This window comes from Hippocampus zosterae, chromosome 2 (genome assembly GCF_025434085.1).
Source record: "Hippocampus zosterae strain Florida chromosome 2, ASM2543408v3, whole genome shotgun sequence".
Taxonomy (NCBI): Eukaryota; Metazoa; Chordata; class Actinopteri; order Syngnathiformes; family Syngnathidae; genus Hippocampus; species Hippocampus zosterae.
This window is the reverse complement of record NC_067452.1, coordinates 33,413,774-33,437,340: the sequence shown is the minus strand read 5'-3', so window position 1 is coordinate 33,437,340 and position 23,567 is coordinate 33,413,774. Positions and strand designations below refer to the sequence as shown.

Here is a 23,567-nt window from a genome sequence, read left to right as displayed (position 1 = left end):
CATTGTCATTCAGTAAAGACAAGCATTTATTACTGTACACACCCATAAGAGTGACAGAGACAGACTATAAGGGGCAAATTGTTTATTCTGCAAAAGAAAAAAAAAAGTGCCCGCCTCGTCTTGGATCAATGAGTTGGAGGTTCAAGTGGCGCTGGAGACTTGACAGTTTAGACGGCAACTTTGGCCTGAGTGGTCTTGGCCAGAGCCTTCAGGTCTGTGATGCACTTGGCGATGCTCTCTTTCTCCTGGGAGGCAACCAACAAGTGAAGTTCAGTAGGAAACTCATCACATTTTAAACAGAATATTGTCAAAGGAAAATGATGCAAAAATGAAGCACTACCATCAACACTACATGTTGTTACAGTCCACTATCTTGACGTCTTTAAAAGATCAGTATAAAGAAGCCAAGTAGATGTTTGCGTCAGACTGAGAAACATGCCGCTTTATAGCTACTTTCTTGAAAAGGGGCAATAAAACAAAACATTTAAGGTTAGATATTTGAAATTTACCGTATTTTCTGCACTATAAGGCGCATCTTTAATGAATAGCCGATTTTAAAACTGTTTTCACATATAGGGTGCACTGCATTATAAGGCAGTATGCCCATAGAATAGAAGCTACAATACTGGCTGCAGTTACGTTATGCATCCACTAGATGGATGCACACTAAAAGGAATACAATACACATTTAGTTATATAGAGCCTTCACAACCGCTGCAGCTGCAGCGAAGCAATTCACAAAACATTTAAAACACTACGTCCAAGGAATCAGAATATTGATCCATATGTAGTTCCCTCAGGATATAGCATGCAGCATGACACAAAGCCCATAAAAATACAGAGTTTATTCCTTGGGCAACCTGTGAGAATTGGTCACAAGCACGAACATAACACATATAAATACAAATGGCATTACAAAACACTTAACGAAAGACACTCTTTATGAAGACAATTGATTCAACAAAAAGGCACACAAACCTCGTGGGCTCACATCCACAAAGGGATAAATATCCATAGAAGTCTTCCTTCCTTGGCTTAGTCAGTAGTTAACTATGCTTTTGATATTATCTTTGTTTCATTATGGCTATGCAGGGCGCACAAAATATCGTCTGAGTGTGTGTTGGCGAATGCACATGTTGATTAATGCCGGGCAGAGAACCCTTTTAGATTAGAAATGCCATAGGAACACTAAAAGGGGGGAAGAACTCAACATAAAACACCATATATATATAAGGCGCATCGGTTTTAAGGCACACTGTCAGCTTTTGAGAAAACTGAATGCTCATAGGTGCGCCTTATAGTGAGGAAAATACGGAAATGTTCAAATCATATGTAAAACAATTCAACTGAATACATGGTAAAATACAGGCTTTGCGAATAGCACATGTAACAAGCCAAAACTGGGAGAGCCCGATAAGATAAAAGCTCACCTGCTGAGGCGTGATGCTGCTCACAACGTTCTTCTCTACCCAGTTGACCATGTGCTCCTGAGCCATGCGGCGCTGAAGATCCTGCAGGGCAACCTGGTAGTCCAGGCGCTTCTTCACCTCGTTGGTCACCATGTGTAGCCTCTCTCTGTAGTTGGTCTCCAACAGCATGGCTACATTGTTCTGATGGGAAAAAGGGACATTATGACTAAACTACCTCTGATAGGCGACCCAGGCTAAGAAGCATCTTGCAGTCGGGCTTAGTAAAAAGAAACTAACACAAAGTACATTGTTTTGGTACAATTCCACTCGTCTTCCATGTGTAGGACTAATTGGAATCAGCATTTTTATTTATTTTTTTGTGTGTGGGCATTAGTCAAGTTGTGGCTATGAATTATGGCTCTAAATACAGCAGGAATATATGCATCACCATTTCAAAACATTTGTAATCACTTCCAATTGATGGGCGTTATTGTGTGGTGCATTTTCTGCTTATCGCCAGCAGAGGTTGACAAAAAGTCGCAATGATGCGGTACTGTTGTACATCATTGTTGTTACAATGATGCCTGGTTCTGTGAAGCCTTTTTGGATGAAGGCCCAGGATGGGCCACCTTCAGTCGTGTTGGCTCTGCCAGAACCGGCATTGCTCCTACATTCCACTCATGCACATGCTCGGTTTACTGAAGACTCAAAATGATCAACATGTGTGAATGTACGCGTGAATGGCTGTAATAGTAAAGACACAAAAAAAGTCCACAAAGATTAGAAATGTGAATTTACCCTCTTTGCGTCGAAGAGCATCGATCGGCCCTCGACTCGCCACTGTTCCTTCTTCTCATCCTCGATGGCCTGAGTCAAGCTAGTCATGGCCGAGTCTTTCACCTCCTGAGCTTTGGCCACTTTATCCTTGAAACACAGGAAGATATTAGAAACCCAGATTACAAAAAATAAAAAAAATCTGGGACATGGGGTTTCGTGTTAAATTTCGCAAGGAAGCTAAAATGCACTCAAATCTTTACATGTGAAACTTTATAAGATAAGATATCCTTTATTTGTCCCACACTGGGGAAATTTACAGCCTCCAGCAGCAAGAATGTAGGTAGAAAGAAGAAGAAAAAAAACCCCACAAACACGTTCAATTAAGTGCATATAAACACAAAATGGATAAATCGCAGTGCTATTTACAATTGTCTTTCACATCATTTAATTATTATTATTGTTATTTTTTATTCAGCAGCCTGACAGCAGTCGGTAGGAACAAGCGTTATTGGACCGACTCTAAACTTTTGAAAGCACAAGTCCAACATGTTCAATTTTTCACTACTTTTCACATAAGCTGTTCTTGAACAAAGAACGCAACAACTTCACTAAAAAGTATTGAAACATTGACCAGATAGTCACAAGTATTCAAAAGTTGACAGAAATTCCGGTTCACCTCACATGTGCAGGTTAAAGTGCACTTTGAGGTTCCTCCTGAAAGTTCAAAATAGAAGGGTACACATTTGCATGAAAAGATCCTATCCAAAACATCCACCAACCTCATTGAGTTTGTCGGCAAAAGCTGCAACGCTCGGGCCGAATTTCTTGATGCCGTAGATGATCACGGCGCCAATGGAGGCAGCCGCAAACGTCTCGTGGTTGATGACGTAGATTTCCTTGGAAAGCATATAGAGGATGAGGCCGGTGCCCAACATGTAGGGTCCTGGATGACAGAGGTGGGAAGCTTTCATTGTCAGTCAGGAAAGTTTGCGCTCGTACTGGGTCTTAGACTGCTGTGCACTTTGTTTGCTGTTCATCAGTTTTGTGCCATTCTCAAGGGGAAGAAAGAAAGAAAAAAATAAATCACAGTATGTGGTAATTGTTTTTCTCTTTCAAACCCTACGTTGTTGAAGGCTGAATCTTTCACACATGCATTGAGAAACGCACTATGAAAAATGAAAAACCTTAAGAGACACATTTCTTACTAGTTCGTCCATACTTAAAACTTCATTTTAGTCATAGACCCGGTTAAGAAATTGGGATTCCTATGTGTTGCCCCGAGTAGCGCTGATGGAAAAATTGTGAGACCTCTAGCATTTAAGTTGCCCATCTCTCCCATAGAAATATCATCGTCATAGTCACTTTTACTTTAATTAATGTTATACAGCCAGTGAAATATTAACCATGTTTTTTCTTGTAACTGTTATGTTTGGGTTGCTTAAAAAAAAAAAAAAAAGTGAGTGACGCGGACCCCAGCATACTTGTGGTTTGGCACCTGCAGATTTACATATTTGTTGATTACGAAAAATGTAGATATATTTTGAAAATTATGGTAGATTTATTAAATATCTATCCATCCATCCATCCATCCATCCATCCATCGTAATCACCACATTTCAATGTATGACCGTTACAAGCTTTTTGCTATTCGCAGGTCACAGCAGTCTCAATTCCTCTGGGGATTCACAGTCAACGATCACTGACCCGTCACTCCAGTTTTAGGGTACAAGAGTTGGAAAAACTCCTCTGGGATGATGCCATGACGAACTTTGCCTCCCTTCTCCGGCAGAGGGGGCACCGGGGATCGACTCTGGGGTGATGCATGCAGGGAGCGAGACACCTGGACCAGGCTTCATGAGAAACCAAAGAAAAAGAATTAAATGGGGGAAACATCACCAGTGCAAACTCATCTGTAAGGTTTTGTTGTTATTGTTTGAAGCACATACCCAGCTCCGAGGGGGCCGCTGCCTTTCAGGGCATTAGCTGCGAACCAGAAAACAAAAGAACATTAATACTGGATGGTTAAATTCTCCAGATCCATTATATTTTAATTTAGCTAGTAACTCACGAAGAAATGACCCCAAAACCTTCATGGTGGTATGGTTTACCTGTGTGCCCTCCTCACATTGACTACCCTTTGGACTTTCAAGGCAAAAAATGTCCACTCCCTAACAAATAGAAATGTAACGATAACGCTAATACCGCGATATTGTCATCATGTCACGATATCAAAAGCACTATATCTGTTAAGCTGACATCAGACTCCATGAGTGTCGCCCAATTTTGAACCAACAGACACGTTGCAGACAAACGTAGTGCCTTGTAGCGTAGTCCGTGTCGTGTGACATACTCAACGACTGTTGAGTACAACCACGACGACGAGAGTCTTCCAGATCCGAATTTTTGCTCATCTTGCCACATAGTGTGTCTTGTGACTTGAACAAAAGGGGAAACATTGGAAGGTATACGAAGCATTTCAATTCATGCTATGTTTGCTAACTGAAAAGCTTGTAGAGGATTTGCAAAGGGGGTGGGGGTGTGTCATTGAACAATTCTGTTACCACAAGTCCTTTTTTGGAGAATAGACCGCCCTCTCCCCACCATCCAGGAACAGGTCAATATTCACTTTTTTTGTACATTAGATGTATTTTTTTAACCGAATTAATAAATTAATTCAAAAACATATCTATTAATCGTTAGTGAATGGATGATTAGTATATAAAAGGGCAGCATAAAATACTGATCAGAAAACCCCTCACGTTATATTTTGATAAATCAACTAATGAATCGTTTATGAGAAAGTTGTTCTGGAAATATCAGAATCGGACTAAAAAAATCTATATCGGTGGGGACCTCACAAAAGCATAGGAGCTGAATCAGTACTGTGACTATAATAAATGCCTTTTTTAAGTTTTGACTTATTGAGGTACAGAGTGCGTGGTACGTTTGCCACCTCTGAAGACATGCAAGGGTTGAAAATGTACTACGATCGTACATGCATCTAATTAAACCGAAAGGATTGCCAAATATTTTTTAACAAAGGGAAAGTAATGTACAAAAACGCCACAGGGTGGCATAAAAGAATATAGACATTATAATAAGTATGTGACTGTCAAGGATAAACAGACGAAGTCGCCACGCTAGCTGTCAAGTAAGAAGGTGACATCTTCGGTAAAGCAATGAGATATAACGCCACCGACTATGTATTCCAAAGCTATTGCGTCGTTTGCTGAAACGCAAAGAAATAAGCACTATCTCCTAAATATGCACGCTCTCCGTTTAGAGTATTTAGAAGTCATGTTCGCTTGGAAAGTTTGCTAATACAGCATTAGCTTCTCACTCATTTAACTCGCGGCCTTCACTTTACCCTTCAGGTTTACCCACAGTATGTGCTTATCCTTTGCTGCAGTAAAGCTAACTTGCCGTTCTGCGTTACCGTCAAAACCTCGAGTTGTTCATACCTGAAACGATAACAAGCCTGGACAGCATGCTTGATGAATGAAGAGCCAAGTTGTCAGCAAACCTGTTTCGGTCTCGTCGTGCCCTTCTGCAAAGAGCAGCAACGATGGCGGACAGAAACGAGAACTTACACCGACATCTCGCGATAGTACATGTAAACTACACTTACTGACAATGAACACTAGTTGATGCTGTTTGCCAGATTGAGTTTAACACCGTCAAGCGGTTGAACCAAGTCATTTTGGCTTTACTATAATTGTGTTTGTAAGTATACATACTCAATGATGACACATACATTTTTGAGGACAACTATATTCAAACATGCGGTTGTGCTCATAGTTTTATAGACTTTTCGAGGGCATGTTTCCCAACCATGGGGATGCGTGCCCCTTGGGGTACATGAGCACATTGCAGGTAGATACTTGGAAACATTTGATAATTTCCCAGATCAATAACCTGTGGAACAGCAGCGCCAAAAATCACCACAGCCACCTGTCAACTCAAGTGAATCATTAAAGCTCGGCCGAGAGGTTTTGAATGTTTTTCTTGTGTAGTGTTTTGTTCCTCATACCCTGTATTTAAATTTTAGTTGCTTGCTTGTTTTAATGGGACTTATTAAAAGGAGTTCAATTTTTGGGTGGTTAATCTTATAAGAGGACAGTACATATAGCAAAGGCAGTTTTTTTCTTAATTTTGGTTTGTATATATGTTTTATTGATATTACTGATCCATTTTCAAGGCAACATATGATTTATGTTTCAGATAAAAAGAAAGCAACCTCTTAGAATTAAGGAAGAATCATAAACATGTACAGTATGAGTGAGAGGGTATTTATGGTAGACAAAAAAGTTTGGGGGTACTCAAGCCAAAAAAGTTTGGGAACCACTGACCCAGGTTATGTAAACTTATAAGCACAATTGTATGTTCTATGAACATACAAGACAAACTGTTAAACCAGTCTGTCACATTTGACCTTGGAAATATGCAACGGCCCACATTTGTTGTAATTCTGTAACTTTTTACTGTCACCTAAAATAACAAAAGGCTTGAATATGAACACAGGATCCCAAAACATACACAAGGTCAATTACACAGTAGGCTGTGCATTAGTGGATCAACGCTATGAAATGAGTAACATCAGAAAGTAAAAACAAAAGTTATGAAAATGGTGGTTGGGGGAATGGGTATTTTTGGAACAAAAGAAAAAAAATAAGAATGTAAAGTATTAAAGAAAGCCTCCCTCCTCAAATGGTGTGGCGTGCAGGCCGGGTGGGGGGGGGGGGGGTTGCTTTATCTGTAATCTTTGGGCCCACCCGGGTAATGCATCGGTTTGGCATGAGTGGCTGTTGAGATAGAGGAACAAATGACGTGGAGGTCCCCTTCACTTCCTGAAAAATTGTGCTTAGCAGAAAAAGTTATGTGAAAAAGACGAGACAGCCTCAATCTCTAGAGTCGGGGGCGGGGGGCTGAGGAATGGATGATTTCTGAATAGCTGCATGAAGAGTGTTCCACTCTGGATGAGATGGCGTGGTAGGTGGGCTTCTAAAATTTCTGTATTTCGAGAAAACTTTTCTTAAACTGTGCATTTCCTAGCACAGTTCACCACTCCATGTGCATCATCTAGCTCCATTCGGCATTCTGATGTTTGCAACGTACAACAAATGTCCTCATTCATGGCACTATCTGGTGTCAATTTGGTGTATTTACTAAATGAAATACTGTATAAGTTTTGTGGCTCTACATTTATACACATGTACAGTGCTTGGGGTTACTTTTCACATTCAGTCGCCATTTCCAATAAACAACAGAGCCAAACATACAGTTTTACAAATTTTTTTGAGCCTTGGTAAAATAAAACAGAGCACATAGCCTGAAAATGCCCCCCCCCCCCAAAAAAAAATACAGATATATTTTTGTAGTTGTGGCACTCTATAACAGTATATTTATGTTTTTTTTTTACATAACTCACATTCATTCAAAGTTCAATGTAGTTCGTGTCGCTATATGAATCAGGATGCATTGCATTTGATTATGTGTGCAGGCCTTCTAGTCGGCAAAAAATGCATCGCAAGTGGGCGGACCGGGAAAACTATTACAGTACTTGTAAAACACGAGTGTAGTCGTATCAATACATTTCGTTTGTGCAATGCGTGCCTGCGTGTGTGCGTGTAGGCAGTGAGGTTGTTGACCCGGGCTATGGACGTGCTTTGTCTCCGCGGTCTCCAAGTATCCCCCGTGAGAGACTTTGATCGTAAAGTGGAGATCAGAGCGGAGAAACATGAGCAGCTACGAAGACGCACGAACGTGACGTCATGCCGGATCCCCGCTAGAGACGGCGACGCGGCGCTGCTGAAACACACGCTGAAGAACAAGAGGCAAGTGGAGTTCATGAGGAGGAGGTCGCTGCCTCCGCTGCCCATCACCCGAGAAAGCTATTGGTTCTCGAGCATCTCCGCCCGCTATTCTTCTTCTTTTTCTTCCCCGTGGAGCACGTCAGAGTGGATTAGCCGACGGAGGAGCCTCTGTGACGGCGGCGGCGAGGACGCGGGCCACTCTGTGAGTGTTTTGTTTTCATTGCTTGACATCATTCATAAGTGGCTAAAGTACTCACATACGCTTGACTTTAAGTACCGTAGAAGTAACGATACTTGTGTATAAATGGGTAAAAGTAGAACTGCTGATTCAACTCCTGTACTTATATCATAGTTTAAAAAAAAAAAGGAAATTGGATCCTACTCTGAAATCTACTTAAAAACTCATTCAGTACTAGCCAATTCTAGACCAAGTCTGAAAATACGTTTAAAAACGTCTATGGGAGTGAATGAGTTAAGTACAAAAATACACAAATGTACAAAAAAATTAAGAAGACTGTCTATTGTGTACAATAAATACTGATAATATGGCACAACGGAAAAAAACCCGCAAACCCCAAAATAATTTCCCTCTTATTAATTTACATAGTGCTCTAAACCGGTATGGTGTTGGCTCGACATGTATGACATTGAAACATGTTCTCAATCAAAGTAACAAAAACCTTACATTCGCTAATAATGACCACTGGACAAATTCATATGATGAGTTTTTACAAATTGGACAGAGAATTTTTACACATCACACACTTAAGGTTTTTAGGCTGGCACAAGCCAAGCAGTAGCAGTTAATGTATGAAAATGACCCTAAATAAGGTTATGGATGGAGAATATCTTGCTTCTTCCATTCTGTTATGTCATAAATGTTAATAGTTCATGGTCGTCCATGTAGCTGATCCCTGTTTTTCCATCGAGGGACCCAAGTCCTCAATCAATCAAGATTTCAACACGGGTTGCCAGCTCATCCACAAAGGTTGTAAAAGTAACCGGCCTATTTTGACAAAGATGGAGAAAGTACACATTTCTGTTCTCAAATGTGACATAATATAATGATGTATTGGAGTGAATGTATTGTACCGAATGCAATGAGGCAACATGGAAGCAAAGTACTCACGTCCTCTTCTTGCGTCACCAGGTGATGATGAAGATGATGGTACAGGACGAAGCCTGCGTGGACGTGACCAAGGGGGAAAAGAGCGCACATGAAATAGACAGTGTCAAAGATGGTAGGTGGCTGAATGGTATTTGTATTGAAGTATTTGCAGCATTGCTACATACTATGAAATCAATGTTTTTTTTTGTTTTTAATCTTTTACCAAGCTGCACACACTCCCCAACAAAAGATGAGAGAAGCCAGTGTCCAGACAGAGTGAGTGACAAAAATTGTTTTATTGCAGATTGTCCGGGGGGGGGGTGCCATTAAGTTACCATATTGAACTTTATTGAGCAATGTATGACATCTAAAAATCAAAATAATAATACATATATTTGTTCATCACTTTTGCAGTTCAGGCCTTGTGACCATCAAAGAATCAGTGAGTTCACAATTGTTGTTTTGCTATTTTTACGGACACAAAAACCACGACATGAAAAAACCCCCCACCATAACTCAATATATATTTTCCAGGATATTCTGCAGTTACAGGACTACATGCAGGTGAGCTCTTTTGTTGCACTGCTATATTTTGTTGCTATAGGTGCAAACTTCACTTCAGGATTTTTAGGACTTTTACAAATGAAGTTACTATATTTACATGATAGTTTACAAACCAGTCTGCTTCCATTTTCATACACAGACACACACACATGCGCTCCTGTGTAAAAAATGGTGCATCTTGTGCAGATGGAACATGTCAGTGGAAGGTGGTCTAGCACTATGATGTTCAACTTGTCTACTTATTTGTTCAATTAGATTTAAGATTTCTTTTTTTTCCAGACAATGGTCTTTTTTGGTGAAGAGAAAAACTCTTACCTAGCTGACCAAATGGGAGATGGTCTCCTAGTGGCCACTTCACAGAGGCCAACTTTAGATCATGCGCAAGTGGAGATCTTCTTATTGTGTTGCAATCACCTCCATGGACTCTCCTTATTCGGTTTATGTTCCCTCCGCGTAGACCAATTAATATCTCCTGCAATGAATTTAACGATAGTGTGAGGAGGCACCTCCATTGGCTTTAAAGCGAATTGTCTGTGTTCACTCCCACAACAGCGCAAACGCCCGTTTCTAACTGTGACTATGTAGGAAACTACTAAAAGAAAGAAAACTCCACCCATGTATACAGTTTTAAATTCTGGCCAATATGTTCAATCATCGGACCACTACACACTTTCCTACATGCGATTGGGAAATATGTATTGAACAAGTTTCCAATTGATTTATCTTGTTTTTGTACTACGAAAACCAAGCATTTGAACAGGAGTGTGGCAGCTTTTTACATCCCCTGTATTTCACGACATCTGTCAGGCTGGTGTAAATAGCTCTAACCTCATCTGATGCCGTTTCTCTATCAAGGAGGGCTTGTGGAGGGAAAAGGCCATCAAGAAGAAAGTCGCAGCACTGCAGGACTGTTGCATCCAGCTGCAGAATGCCTTAAACGCGGTATGGATGGTAAGTGCGACTGGAAACATTGTTGTAAGACTGGTGAGGTATGCTTCATCACCGTCATCTAAACAGCAGAGGAATGGCAGCTGTCACCTCAGGAAGGCCGATCAGCTCTGTGGTTTCCTGCCTCCGCTCTTGTCTCTAACGATGAGCGCAAGTTGTCAATCTTATACAGGAAGGGGTGCGGGGCTGGTTCAATGCATGGAATGGTGGTTCAATGCAGAGCAACTGACTCAGATATCAAAACATATAAATGTAATCTGAATTACGAATGAAGTCAGTGTGGTGAAGGATGGGCAGCATGGTGGAGTAGTTGCTTGCATGTCTGCCTCGCAGCTGTGAGGTTCGGGTTTGAAACCCGACTACGTCCGTCCTGCATGATATATTTTTAAAGATGTACATCTGCTGAAATCTGCTTTTTATGTTGTAACTCTGACAATGCATTAACTGACAGGCGGTTTTCATTTGTTCAACTCAGGGAAGTGTTTGTTTTTTTTACTTTCTATTTTGTTACGAATTGCCATCCTTCCACGTAACCCGTTTCATTTCTAGGTGCAACATGACAGCTCGTTGTTTCCTTGCTAAACCCGCAGGCTCGCTGCAGTGAAGACGTGCTGAGAAACAACATTAAGCTTCTGGAGACACAGCTGCAAGCATGCCTGCAGGTAAAAAAAAAAAAAACTAACAACAAAAACAAAATGGAACCCTAAAGTCGGTCATTATCTGCTGCAAATTTGAAAACGTTCAAAAACGGAGTTTCTCAGTCCAAACTGCTGCCAACATAAAAAGGTAACAAATAGGTGACATTTCGACACAATCGCTTATCACACAACGCATTGCATTTTTGAACATTCACCGTTCCTTCCATGCATGATCTGTACTGCTTATCCTCATCCATTAGTTTAAATTTGAATCCACCACTACGGTTATGTAAAATCCTAAAACTTAACACATCCATTTATGACACTGCCCTCAGATCACAAGTGACAAGGATATGGTATCTAACCAGTCGGTGGCTAGCGTAAGAAGCAAACAAATGAGTCCTCATCTTGATTCAGCTCCTTATCAATCAATACAAAACCGACGGACTCAAAAGCATGACATCACTCCGCACAGACAGATCCAAATAAAAGTCCCTTGTTCATCAAAAGCTGTCCTGGTAGAGGTAGTCAAAGTTTGGACCAGGGGCCACATTCGGAAACATGATTAAGTAGTAACTGCTGTCCCTGAAAGGTTAAGTATCAAGAGTCTAAAAATATTTGTTGCAATAATGTGTAAAAGCAAAACATATAATGTATTTACCATAAACAATTGTACTCTTTTCTTTTTTAACCTCATGTGCAAATGACTTGACTCATCTGCCTGATTAACAAAATCTATTCAGGCCCAACTCTGTGCTAGAAAGTCCCACCTAGCCTAGTTTAATGGAACAAAAACTAGTTGTAGAAGCCAAGCAGAGTCAAGCCAGCAACGGTGCCTAACAACAATTGTGTATGGTCACCCGGGTGGCTACTCGCGATCATCTCTATCATGATACTGAAACGGGTACCTGCTTCGAGTGTGGATCTTCTTTGTCTCCTTACTTATTCGTCACTTCAGAGAAAAAAATATAAAGTGGCGCATAAAGCCACAAAGCCAACATTGTACAACTTTTGGTGTGTTTGAGAGTACCGCTGTATTTTGTTACCTTTCCTAAGTGTGCTCATAAAGGTTGAGCCCATCGTTCATCTTCGGCACATGAGTGGATTTGACGAAACATTGTGAATTCTTGCAGAGGTTTCCGAAGGAAGCGTCGAGGAAACTGGCGCTCCAAATGAAGAAGCAGAAAGTGACCTTTGAAGAAAAGATTCAGAAAGTCATCCAGGAGCAAAATGAGGACCTCAGCAAAACTGTCACACTTGTGTCTTTTAAGAATCCAGACATTCAGTCCCAGGTACATATTTTTATGTCTTCTATGTTTTGTTTTGTTTTTGTTTCACGTGGAAGGTTAGATTCTGAAGAAGGCTGGCAGTGAATGAGTTAAGGTCAGAAATGAACAAATCAAGTCAATTATATTCATATCGTTTCCAATCTACGGTGAACCTGTGTGTCAGTTGACATTTGTGTCCATTTGACATGGGTGCTGGAGCGAGCCTATCCCAGCCGTCTTCGGGCAGTAGGCGGGGGACAACCTGAACTGATTGCCAGCCAATCATAGGGCACACATGGACGAACAACCATCCGTGCTCACACTCAAACCTGAGGACAATTTTAAGTGTCCCATTAAACTGCCACGCATGTTTTTGGAATGTAGGAGGAAACCGGAGTACCCGGAGAAAACCCACACAGGCACGGGGAGAACATGCAAACTCCACACAGGAAGGCCCGAGCCGGAATCGAACCCTGCACCTCTACACTCTGAGGCCGACGCGCTAACCAGTCGACCACTGGGCCCTGCTAGAATCAACAAGTAGAATTCAAATGATGTCACTGGTGGTATGAGTAGCACACAGTTGGCAAATACTGCACAAGTTTGCCTCACTGGTCACATGTAGTTATTTTACTAGTATTCCGAAGTTGGGCTACTCGCAGTGGCGGACAGTGAGTGTCCAACATGGGCCTTCAGTGGGTAGTTAATGTAATGTAGGTCCATGCTTCTAATCATGTTTCGGCCAGCAGAGAAGGCCTTGAAGGCCCTTGAGTGTGTGCCACTGCCTACTAGTCAGGACAAAAAGCGTAGTTACCACTACATGGACCTTAAGATGGATATCAAAGATTTCTAATCAATGCTAAAGTGGTGGGCGGCTCGGTAGTACAGTGGTTAGCGCGTCGACCTCACAGTGCAGAGGTCGTGAGTTTGATCCGGCTCCGGACTTCCTGTATGGGGTTTGCATGTTCTCCCTGGGCCAGCGTAGGTTTTCTCCGGGTACTTCCGTTTCCTCCCACATTCCGAAAACATGCATGGCAGGCTGATTGAACACTCTAAATTGTCCTTAGGTGAGAGTGTGGATGGTTGTTGGTCTCTGTGTGCCCTGCGATTGGATCTCGACTTGTTCAGGGTGTCCCCCGCCTACTGCCCGAAGACAGCTGGGATAGGCTCCAGCACCCCCGCGAGCCTTGTGAGGATGAAGCAGATCGGAAAGTGGATGGATGGATGTTAAAGTGTTTTTTCGGAACCGTGTGTTACCAGGAAGCGCTGATTACCGCAAAAACGGACGTCTCGAGGCTGGAGAGCCTTTACGAGGAGCTTAATCTCACAAGTCAAAAACTCCGGCAGGAGCTGGAAGTCAGTGGGAAACGTGCACGAGAGCAGGAAGCACAGATTGAGGTTGGTACACAGGCGCCTTCTCGTCTCCTGGACGAGAGGTCCGACATTTCAACTGTCAAACGCGGGTGTGGGCGCAAGCTGTCCAAAGGCAGAGAAGCCATGCTGACCGAGGAACTGGTGTCACTGAGAAAAGAGAAGAATGAGCTGCTGTTCTACAAAAGCCTGCAGGAGGAATATTATCCATTTGTGAAGGACCAAAAGCAGAAATTAAGCGGTAAGCTTTCTCCACCCCCACTATCCACAATGAATCTCCTAAAAGGAAAACATGACATGGACAGAGGGAGCAAATGTATTGATACTCTGTATTGACTCTTAAGTACAAATACAGATACTTGTTTAAAAAGAAGACTGATGTAAACAAACAAAAATAAGTCTGGTATCTTTAGAAGTCCTGATGAAGTCAGTAAAAGTAAAAATAAATAAATGAATAAATACACTGCCTGAAATGTAAGTCCAAACATTTTTTGTGACGGTCACTGAAAATAACTGCTGTCACTTCACAGTGAAAAACTGTTTTCCCCTCCGTTGCTCTTGTACTGATAAGAAAAGAAAAAAAATCACCGGACACACTATCACACAGGTGTCAAACTCAAGGCACATAATTTTAAGTGGCCTGCGAAAGCAAATCAAAGATGGCAACTTCCACGATGCTTGCTAAAATCTGTACCAAAATTTTAAATTTTCATATGTAATACATCAGTGACATTTTGTTAGCATTTTCTTGTTAGCAAACCCCTCATTACAGTTACTTCAACAAGAATGGTATAAAACGTTATTCTTGACTTCTTTATATAGTTTCAGTCATCACGGACCTTCAAGGGAAACGGTAATTATAATGTGGCCCGCGACAAAAATGAATTTGACACCCCTGCACTATCATAACCACGTTCCCAAAGCTGTGCTAACATTGTGAACTGACAAACAAAAATTGCTAACTTGTGTAGTAGCTAATGGTAAAACTTCAAAATGACATATTCCATTTTCTCAAAAGCTCACAGCGCGCCTTAAAATCCGATGCGCCTTGTGTATGGTCATTACGGTAATATGTCAACTCCAAAATGGCTCCTTGCTGGAGACATGCTTACAATGCAGAGTTCAAAGTTAAGGCGATCAGGTTATGCAGTTGAACATAGAACGTGTTCTATGTGTTCTAGAATGTGTTGTTTTCTCCTTCAACGTAAACAAGGCAATGATATAACTTGCTGTTGGTTAAGTGAACTGTGTCGCTGCTTTAATAAATGCATCTGATCGTCTCTATATAAATCAGAGTGTAGTGTAGCGTAGTGTTCCGTTGGCATTTCCTTGAGCGTAGCTCCATCTAGTGGATACATTGTAGATTGTATCTTATAAAGCGGTGCGTCCAATATATGAAAAAAAAAATCGGTCATTCATTGAAGGTGCGCCTCATAACCCAGTGCGCCTTTTAGTGTGGAAAATACGGTAACTATTTACTTTGTTCCTCGTTACCATTGGACACGGAAACTTCACATCATAAGAAGTCCGATTTCTTTTAGATGGCAGCGTCGAGAGACGAGACGTGAGAAGGAGAAGGAGACGTGAGAAGGAGAAGGAGGTGATGAGCACAAGAACACGTTTGCTTTTCGTCTTATTTTCAGTCATTTGAATGGGGCGAGATTACGACACATGACATAGAGCATGTTAAGTTTGCCCAAAACTAAACTTGTCTGTCAATATGACTGACTGCACAGTGTGAGGCCCTGCAGACTGAGCTGCACACCATGGAGCAAGAGTTTCAGTCCAGTCGGATTCGACTGTCGCAGTGTAGAGAAGAACTTGGGCAACTCGGACGCCATCGCAACAAAGCAGTAAGCAGTTTCTGTGTGTTTGTGTGTGTGTGTGTGTGTGTGTCTGTTTATAGCTGCAAAGATTTGTTTAATGCTCATAAGATGGTAGCTCAAAAAGACTCTTTAAACGCTCCCTTAATTCTCAGCGCAAATAAAACATGAACTTTCACTCAAATGTGAAAATGGATTTGAACCACCAAGATAAAACATTCAAACACTTTTGATCACAAGTAACACGCCGCCAACGCATCTGACAATTTGGTGATATAAATCCTGAATCTGACAAAAGTACTCAACTCAATTTTAGCGTCCTGTTTAACCTAGGTAGGTAGGTTTCTTCAAATTTTTAATCAGTCACTTAAAGGGTAACGAGGTGTCACTGTGCTGTTTGGTAGCATGGCGTGTACCACACTAAACATGGACCAGAAGAAGGGAGGGCAAGAGTTGGCTCAGGAAATTATAAAGAAATTTATAGACAAGCACGTTAAAGGTAAATGCTATCAAACCATCTCCAAGCTACCTTTGCACATGTTATTCAGAGCTGTAGGACCCACAGGACTGTAGCCATGTGGCTGCAGGTTGATGACAAATTGAAGAGGCGGTGTTGGGGGACAGAGTCGGCCTTACTCTTCCTCCGCATGTTCGTTAATTTCGGACGATGAGGATGTTGGTTATTCAAATACAGGCTGGAGCCAATAAACAGTACCTTTGAAGGTTTTATTTGCAGAATATTCTGGGCACACGCGGTCGACAGACAATGGCTGCGGATCACGAGTGCGAAGGTGTACGAGATTGTGTGTGTTCTCATGATGACATGACCAAGGAGGACACCACGGTTTTATCAGATTCAAGTTATTTCTATCCCCAGTGCAGGTTTTCCTTTCGTTAACAGAGGGGTACCAATAGTTTTGTCCACGTGTATATCTGGGATACCTGACGACAGCAAGCGCTGTCCACACCGTTGCAGCTGAAGCATTCCTTCCCTCTTTGTGCAGGCGAGGCAGGACAGCCGTTGGAGACCGTGCGTGTTCCTTGCTCTTCTGTTGATGCTGCTGGTGTGGGCTGTGATGGGAGTTGCCATATTGCAGCCGTGGCATCCGCATTTTGGAGCGAAACTAGAAGACTTCTACTGGGACATAAAGAGACGAATCGAGAATTATTTCATGCAAATGGACTCGGGCTGTTTAAGGCCAGTGTGACCGTGCAACATTTGGAGGATCCTTGTCCTTCGGTTTTCAAATGTGAAATGTTTGAATGTTTTCGTGTTGTTGATATTTTCGAGACATTTTATGTGTGTGATGTTAAAAAATATATTTAGTTTTTACAATGAAAATGTAGTTCTGATGACTTTTTTCCAATATATTTTTGAAGTCTCGATGACAGCTAGACCGCACATAGCAAAAATCTATACATAATCGATGGCTATTATTCATTCATTAAAAAAATGTCTATTTTTATTTAGTGACTGGTTCATTTAACCACCCAAAAACATATTGAAAAATTGGGGTAAACATCCAATAACCATCTCCCACAAAAAAAAATATATATATATATATATATATATATATATATATATATACACACACACACTATACATATACATATATATTACATTATGGGTTTATATGGGTTATGAATATGTATATAAAATGATCATGAGGATAAGATAAGATAAGATATCCTTTATTCGTCCCACACTGGGGAAATTTACAGCCTGCAGCAGCAAGAATGTATGTAGAAAGAAGAAAGAGAAAAAAACCAACAAACATCTTTCAATTAAATGCAATATGAACACAAAATGGATAAATCGCAGTACTATTTACAATTTTCCTTCACATCATTTAATTATTATTATGATTGTTATTTTTTATTCATCAGCCTGACAGCAGTCGGTAAAAATGATCGTAAAAATAATAACCAATTTTATATTGCGTGAATGGATCAAGTTTACCACCAATTTCATTAGACCTGCACGGAAATTCTCCAGGTCAGAAATGCATGAAATTGCTCTCGTCAAGCGTGGACAGCAACAGAATCTCTTTGCACTCAAACTAGCTTTTTTTCCCCCTTTTTTTTTTGAAAGACAACACGCTCAAAGGTGAATTGTGTTTGTGGTCATGTGGACATTGTTGATTCCACGGAGGGGCTTTTTAGCAGTTCCAGATAAAGCTCTATTATCATCTGGCACTGACACAGCACATCCAGCACACAAACCTGCAGTTTACCTGCGCGTTCTGTGTCACGCAACACACGGATCCCACCCTTGCCGGAGGTTGCTCACGCATGTGCTCAAAGTGGAGGTAAGAAGATGATGTACTGGGCCCGTGGGGAGGGTATCATGCTAAGTATTCTTTCCATTTACAGCGGAAATAATCGTCCACGTAATGAAGACTGGGGGTCTGCTGTGCGCGGTGGGTCTGTGTGCGTTAAACGCAGCGTTTTCGATGAAGATCTGCGCTTTTAATGTTCAGAGCTTTGGAGAATCTAAGGCGAACAACAAGAAAGTGATGGGGATTCTACTGAAGGTACATGTTACCTGAGTAACATGGTCACAGAACTTGACTAGATCATTTTTTTCTTGACTATTTTCTTTCCAAAAGATTCTTTCCCGATGCGACCTGTGTCTCATTCAGGAGGTCCGCGACTCTAAAGGACGAGCAATACAAACCTTGTTGAAAGATCTTAACAGGTTTGTCCAATTGCCGTATTTACGCTCTAAAAGGCACTTTGGAGTATAAGGTGCACCTTCAATGAATGGCACATTTTCAAACTGTTGTCGTGTATAGGGTGCACTGCATTATGAGCCGCATAGACTAGAAGCTACAATAGTGGCTGCGGTTGCATTCTGCATCCACTAGATGGAGCTAAAGCGAATACAATACAGCTTTATTTATATGGAGCTTTCGCCACTGCTTAGCTGTAACTAAGCGCTTAACAGAACATTTAAAATACTACGTCGAAGAAATCAGAATATTAATCCATATACAAGGCACGTCAGATTTTAAAGCGTATTGTCAGCTTTTGAGTAAATTGAATGCTTTTATGTGCGCCTTACAGTGCTGATAATGCGGTCAAAGGCTTTCAAAGGGGACATACCAAAGGTCACGACATACACATTTTCTCCTTCTTGAAAGCTGCATTCATGCCGCATCACTCACTGCTGACAATTTCCACAGGTTTGACAAATCCAACTCGTATTCCTACGTAGAAAGTGAGAGACTGGGAAGGAAACGCTACAAGGAACAGTACGTCTACATTTACAGGTAAAAACCAGTGGACAGCGTCCCCATCAAAAGGTCAGGGTAAGGTCAGCCTCATGTCACCGTTTGAGCTCCCATCATCTCCACAGAAACAACATGCTGAAGGTGAAGGAGCAGTATCAGTATTCTAAGCTCAAGGCGCAGGGCGCCAATGACACAGATGTCTTCTCCAGAGAGCCTTTCATTGTTCGCTTTCACTCCCCGACCACTCGTAAGATAAAGACACGACACTGCCAGACGCTACCATGCACAACATCAATATTTGAGTTTTTTGTTTGTTTTTATAAATAAGATATGGGTGACCCCAAACAATGAGTTTTTCAAGATTATTTTGCATTGACTTATAAGCAAAAACTGTGTAAAAGGTTACATATCACTGTAGCATCAACATGTGCTTGACAGTAATTAGCAAATATATTTCACCATCTGGTATTAAGAAGCCATTTCCATTTTAGGGTGCTCTCAACATGTATTTTGAATGGGAATTCAATTTACATTTGTATACCCAAATTTGAGGCAGCTTCTTCGAAGAGGCCAGAATCAAAAGCAAACATGACATTCAACCATTAAAACAACATTTTAACTTCAGGAAGATAATAATATGGTTGACTGTTTGTTTTTTTTGGTGAAACCGTAAATGTGTTTTCTGTTTTAGTCATGAAGGATCTGGTCCTCATTGGCCAGCACACCAGTCCCAAACGTGCCATGAAGGAGATGGATGAGCTGTATATTGTGTTCACAGAAATCAACCGGAAGTGGAGGACAGAGGTGTTTTTTATTTTGAAATCCCCTCATCTATGTGATATCTGTCTGCATATCCACATGTTTGATCATGAACTGCGACTTGTGTGAAACTTTCCATTGGGCCAGAATGTGATGATCTTGGGCGACCTGAACGCCGCCTGCGGCTACGTCACCATCAAGGGATGGCGAGCTGTTCGCCTGAGAAGCGACCCCAAATTTCGGTGGCTGATCAGAGATGAGCAGGACACGACCGTACGGGAGAAGACGCATTGTGCATATGACAGGTTCGGAATTAGTGGTGTGAACTCCGTCAAGTTACCAAAGCAACAACTTAGAATGAGAACGATTTAGCATTTACAGCCTAAAGTTGTTGGGTTTTTTTGGTTTCTTGAAAATCCTCTGTGTGTAATAATGGTTAACACATCTGCATCAGAGTGGACAGGTTCCAAGTTTGAATTTCACCTCTGGTCTGCTGCCTGTGCATGATTTTGTTCTATTATAATCCCCGATTCAGAATCATCGTCCATGGGCGTGAAATTTTTTCCACCATAGTGCCTGGCTCTGCTCAGCCATTCAACTTCAAAGAGATTTTCCATCTGACAGAGGAGGAGGTAAACATTTCTCAAACATGTTTGAGAAACTAAACATTTGAAATTTATGGAGAAATTACGTGTGAAGGCTGAATTGCTGAATATTGAAACTAGGAATAATTCTGAACCAAGTGGAATGATATTGAAAGATAGAATGATCTGAAATTATATTGAACATAATTAGTGCCTTTTCAAATATGTTCATTGCGAATGAATGCAAAATGCTTTTGTGGGGCGTGAAAATCGTGTTGAAAATCATGTCCAAGGTGAATTGACTGAGCTGAACAATTAGAATTTGTAATGGGAATTACATGAATCCGTTTAGTTGAATATGCCATTGAGAATGAATGTGGATTTTTTTTTTGTCTGAACGTTATTTGGAATATGTTGAATTTTTGGTGAGTCACAATTTTTGGAATGCAAATTTTGCAAAAAAAACGGTTGTATTGAATCTTTATGAGTTTTGTTTCTTACAATTGAATGACTATTCGGTTAAATTTTCGATAATATTGTCATGTGTTGAGAGGCACCGGTTTTATTAAATGTTTCAACGGCTCCTTTAGGCCCTTGCGGTGAGTGACCATTTCCCCGTCGAGGTCGACCTGAAACCGAACCACCATTACCTCCTGCGCAGTGAGCTCTAGACCGAGAGCTACTTGGGATGAGCTTCACTTTTTTATTTTTGCCTATTTTTAATCAAAAACACTATTCAGAGTGTGCCATTACAACGATTACAATAAATGTACATTCTTGCTTAATGACATGACTCTTGCTCCTCTGCTGTCAATCATACGTGGATTGCTGTCACACTTATAATTGTGTGTGGGCGTTGTCATGAAAAACCACCAAACGTGTATCACAACCACAACTTTTGTCCATTCTTGGAGCAGAAAACTCAAATGAAAATATTGTACACGTGTTTCATCACTTATCCTCTCCAGTTCAAATTGAATGCATCATTCACAGTGATATACAATTCTATATGTATGATGATAAAATGGGAAAAATTCTCACAATGGAGAAATTCCCAATTTACAACAGCAAAATTATGAAAGGGAGAAGTAGATGAACAAAAAGGATATATTAATAAATATACATTAGAAAATATAAATATAGGCATGTTAAAAATGGGCGACGACAAATTACGGCCGCTTCTCGCATTTAAATTGCCGATCAGTTACGTAGTTTATCCAAGCGCTCAAACGCCAACACTTGATGCGTACCGGCAGGAGCCACTTGGTGGCGCTGCCTTTACAGAAGAACACAAAAACGGCTGGGAGGAGACGCGGAAGTAAACACTCCTGAGGTGCGATTGCTTTTCCAGTCAAGGCATTGGCAAAAACTTGGACGGTAGACAAGGAACGTTGACGGCGCGCTAAAAAAAACGAGAACTCGGAAATAAATATATAAAAACGAATAAATAAATGATGTATTTTTTTCTTAATCACTACGAACGAAAAACTAGGTGCACACAGGAAAAGTAGTCGGACGACAAGCGGTGAAGGAAAAGGAGCGCCCCAAGTTGCCGAGACCTGCAAATCGGATTTATTTTTAGCAACCGAGACAGTCTGATATTAACGACACGTTCTACACTAACTTAGAGCGCATCATGTATACATTGAGCGCCAGGTCTATGGAGGAGATCAGCGACTTGCTTGATGAATACGGAATAAAACATGGTCCTGTCGTCGGTGAGCCGTCTTGTTCTCTAAATAAACGCGGCTGCGCGTGTGGCATTGTTTTCCGGCGGGTTTCACTCAGTTATTGTATCGTCGTCATCGTTCATATTATACCTCCCTTGTACTCAAGACTCCACCCGAGGTCTGTACGAGAAGAAAATAAGAGAAGCAATGGCCAAAGGGAAAAGAGCTCCGCCGACAAAACCGGACAAAACCTATTACAGAGAAGAAGGTAAAGTAGTTTGAATACACATATTTTCCTTTCATTTATATACAGTAATGCATTCCCTTTTTTAACCAAGGATGGTCAAAATTTGACTGCTCCCCTGACCCACCAAGAAACTACATATCCCGTAATGTAACATGGTTGTCGTCCAAAAGTCATTTTTCACGAAACACCCCACACAAAACATCAGGTCCACCTTTAGACCTCTTTTTTTCCCTGTCACGAAAATACATTTGCCTATTTATATCGTAACTATGGTGCAGCCTTACGCAGAGTTAAGTGAGAGGAGTACTTGGGTTCAACTGCACAGTAATCCAGTTCAGCAGCTGTTGGGCTGTCGGTTAGGCACAATTTTGACAAGCAACGCCCTGCCTGGTTTCATATAAAGCCACACAGCAGGGATGGGCTATTTGTTTTACTTAATTTGTCAGGATGATTGTTTTTTTCACGCTAAATATTATTAAATAGATGGTCAATTTCTCGATTTCAAAAGCAGTGATTTACATGAAAATGTTTAAAATTTTTGAAAATGTAAAAACAATAAAATCATACTTTTGTGATTAAAAAAAAACGACGCCATAACACTAAACCCAACAAAGACTCACTGCAGTCACCCCACTTTGTACAACCATCAAAACTACTTCCATCGACTTGGGTATTGGAATGAGAAAATTCCCAAATGTTTTTTTTCCCTCTTTTTCAGAGGAGGAAGTTACATATGTTTACAGTACACCTGTAAGTAACACATGCATATTTTATATCATTGGGTGCGCTAGCTTTCTTTTTATTGATCACTATCATTGTCCTTTTCTTTAGGCCAGGAGTCATTTGCCAGAAGACAAGTAAGTTACATTACATGTTAGCTGTAGCATTCAACTATTAAAGGTGATGTGGAAAATTGACTTTATCAAATGAAATAATAAATTGCTTTGTGATGAAGTAACCCCTGCGTGAAAATACAAATGATGCTTTTACTTAATCTTTGTGGCGCCTAGATTTTTCTCTTCAGTACTTCATAACTAAAGTTGTGCTGTGCATTGGCTTTGCAGTACGGGGAGCAGGTGAATATTGGCTGTTAACAGTGCGCTGATTTAAAAACAAAAAAATTTGTCTTTGACCCCCCCAACCCCTTTAGTATTTTGGATTGACTATTGGCTGTTTGAAAGTGCTCTATAAATACTGTTGACTTGACTTGACTACTTTGTGTGCACCGTCTGTGGACAGTAGTCGGCTTTACATGAGTGCAAGACCAGAGTGGACCGAGACCGAAGTTCAGCACGAGTGAGTATTAACAGTAATATTTGTCCTTCAGTGATCAAGTTAGGAATGACAATTTGGTG

The 23,567-nt window shown here is 41.0% G+C and overlaps 3 protein-coding genes across 4 annotated transcripts; 2 read left to right on the top strand and 1 right to left on the bottom strand.

The window, feature by feature from the left end:
• Nucleotides 1–8: 8 nt before the first annotated feature.
• atp5pb (ATP synthase peripheral stalk-membrane subunit b) lies at nucleotides 9–5,808 on the bottom strand. Its single transcript, XM_052057404.1, has 7 exons — nucleotides 5,648–5,808; nucleotides 4,133–4,169; nucleotides 3,891–4,036; nucleotides 2,966–3,129; nucleotides 2,208–2,333; nucleotides 1,431–1,610; nucleotides 9–245 (listed from the first exon to the last, which is right to left on the bottom strand). Exons 1-7 carry the CDS (start codon nucleotides 5,673–5,675, stop codon nucleotides 168–170), a joined length of 759 nt encoding a protein of 252 aa, XP_051913364.1. The 5' UTR covers nucleotides 5,676–5,808; the 3' UTR covers nucleotides 9–167.
• A 1,191-nt stretch (nucleotides 5,809–6,999) lies between these two features.
• LOC127594320 (uncharacterized) lies at nucleotides 7,000–17,185 on the top strand. The gene is given in 15 exon segments (XM_052056275.1): nucleotides 7,000–7,175; nucleotides 7,818–8,201; nucleotides 8,907–8,987; nucleotides 9,150–9,240; nucleotides 9,335–9,383; nucleotides 9,522–9,549; nucleotides 9,642–9,671; nucleotides 10,527–10,622; nucleotides 11,210–11,281; nucleotides 12,391–12,549; nucleotides 13,786–13,923; nucleotides 14,002–14,137; nucleotides 15,438–15,496; nucleotides 15,558–15,749; nucleotides 16,724–17,185. Coding segments are annotated over 14 exon segments (1,695 nt in total). The 5' UTR covers nucleotides 7,000–7,175; nucleotides 7,818–7,841; the 3' UTR covers nucleotides 16,928–17,185.
• A 447-nt stretch (nucleotides 17,186–17,632) lies between these two features.
• dnase1l1l (deoxyribonuclease I-like 1-like) lies at nucleotides 17,633–21,083 on the top strand. 2 transcript variants are annotated; one of them, XM_052058479.1, is made up of 9 exons: nucleotides 17,633–18,028; nucleotides 18,093–18,253; nucleotides 18,329–18,417; nucleotides 18,905–18,991; nucleotides 19,078–19,199; nucleotides 19,644–19,756; nucleotides 19,859–20,016; nucleotides 20,247–20,343; nucleotides 20,886–21,083. In XM_052058479.1, the coding sequence occupies exons 2-9, from the start codon at nucleotides 18,113–18,115 to the stop codon at nucleotides 20,964–20,966; spliced, it is 888 nt and encodes a 295-aa protein (XP_051914439.1). In that variant the 5' UTR covers nucleotides 17,633–18,028; nucleotides 18,093–18,112; the 3' UTR covers nucleotides 20,967–21,083. The 2 variants fall into 2 exon arrangements, with proteins under 2 accessions (XP_051914439.1, XP_051914440.1); XM_052058480.1 differs by lacking the exon at nucleotides 20,247–20,343.
• The last annotated feature ends 2,484 nt before the right edge of the window (nucleotides 21,084–23,567 follow it).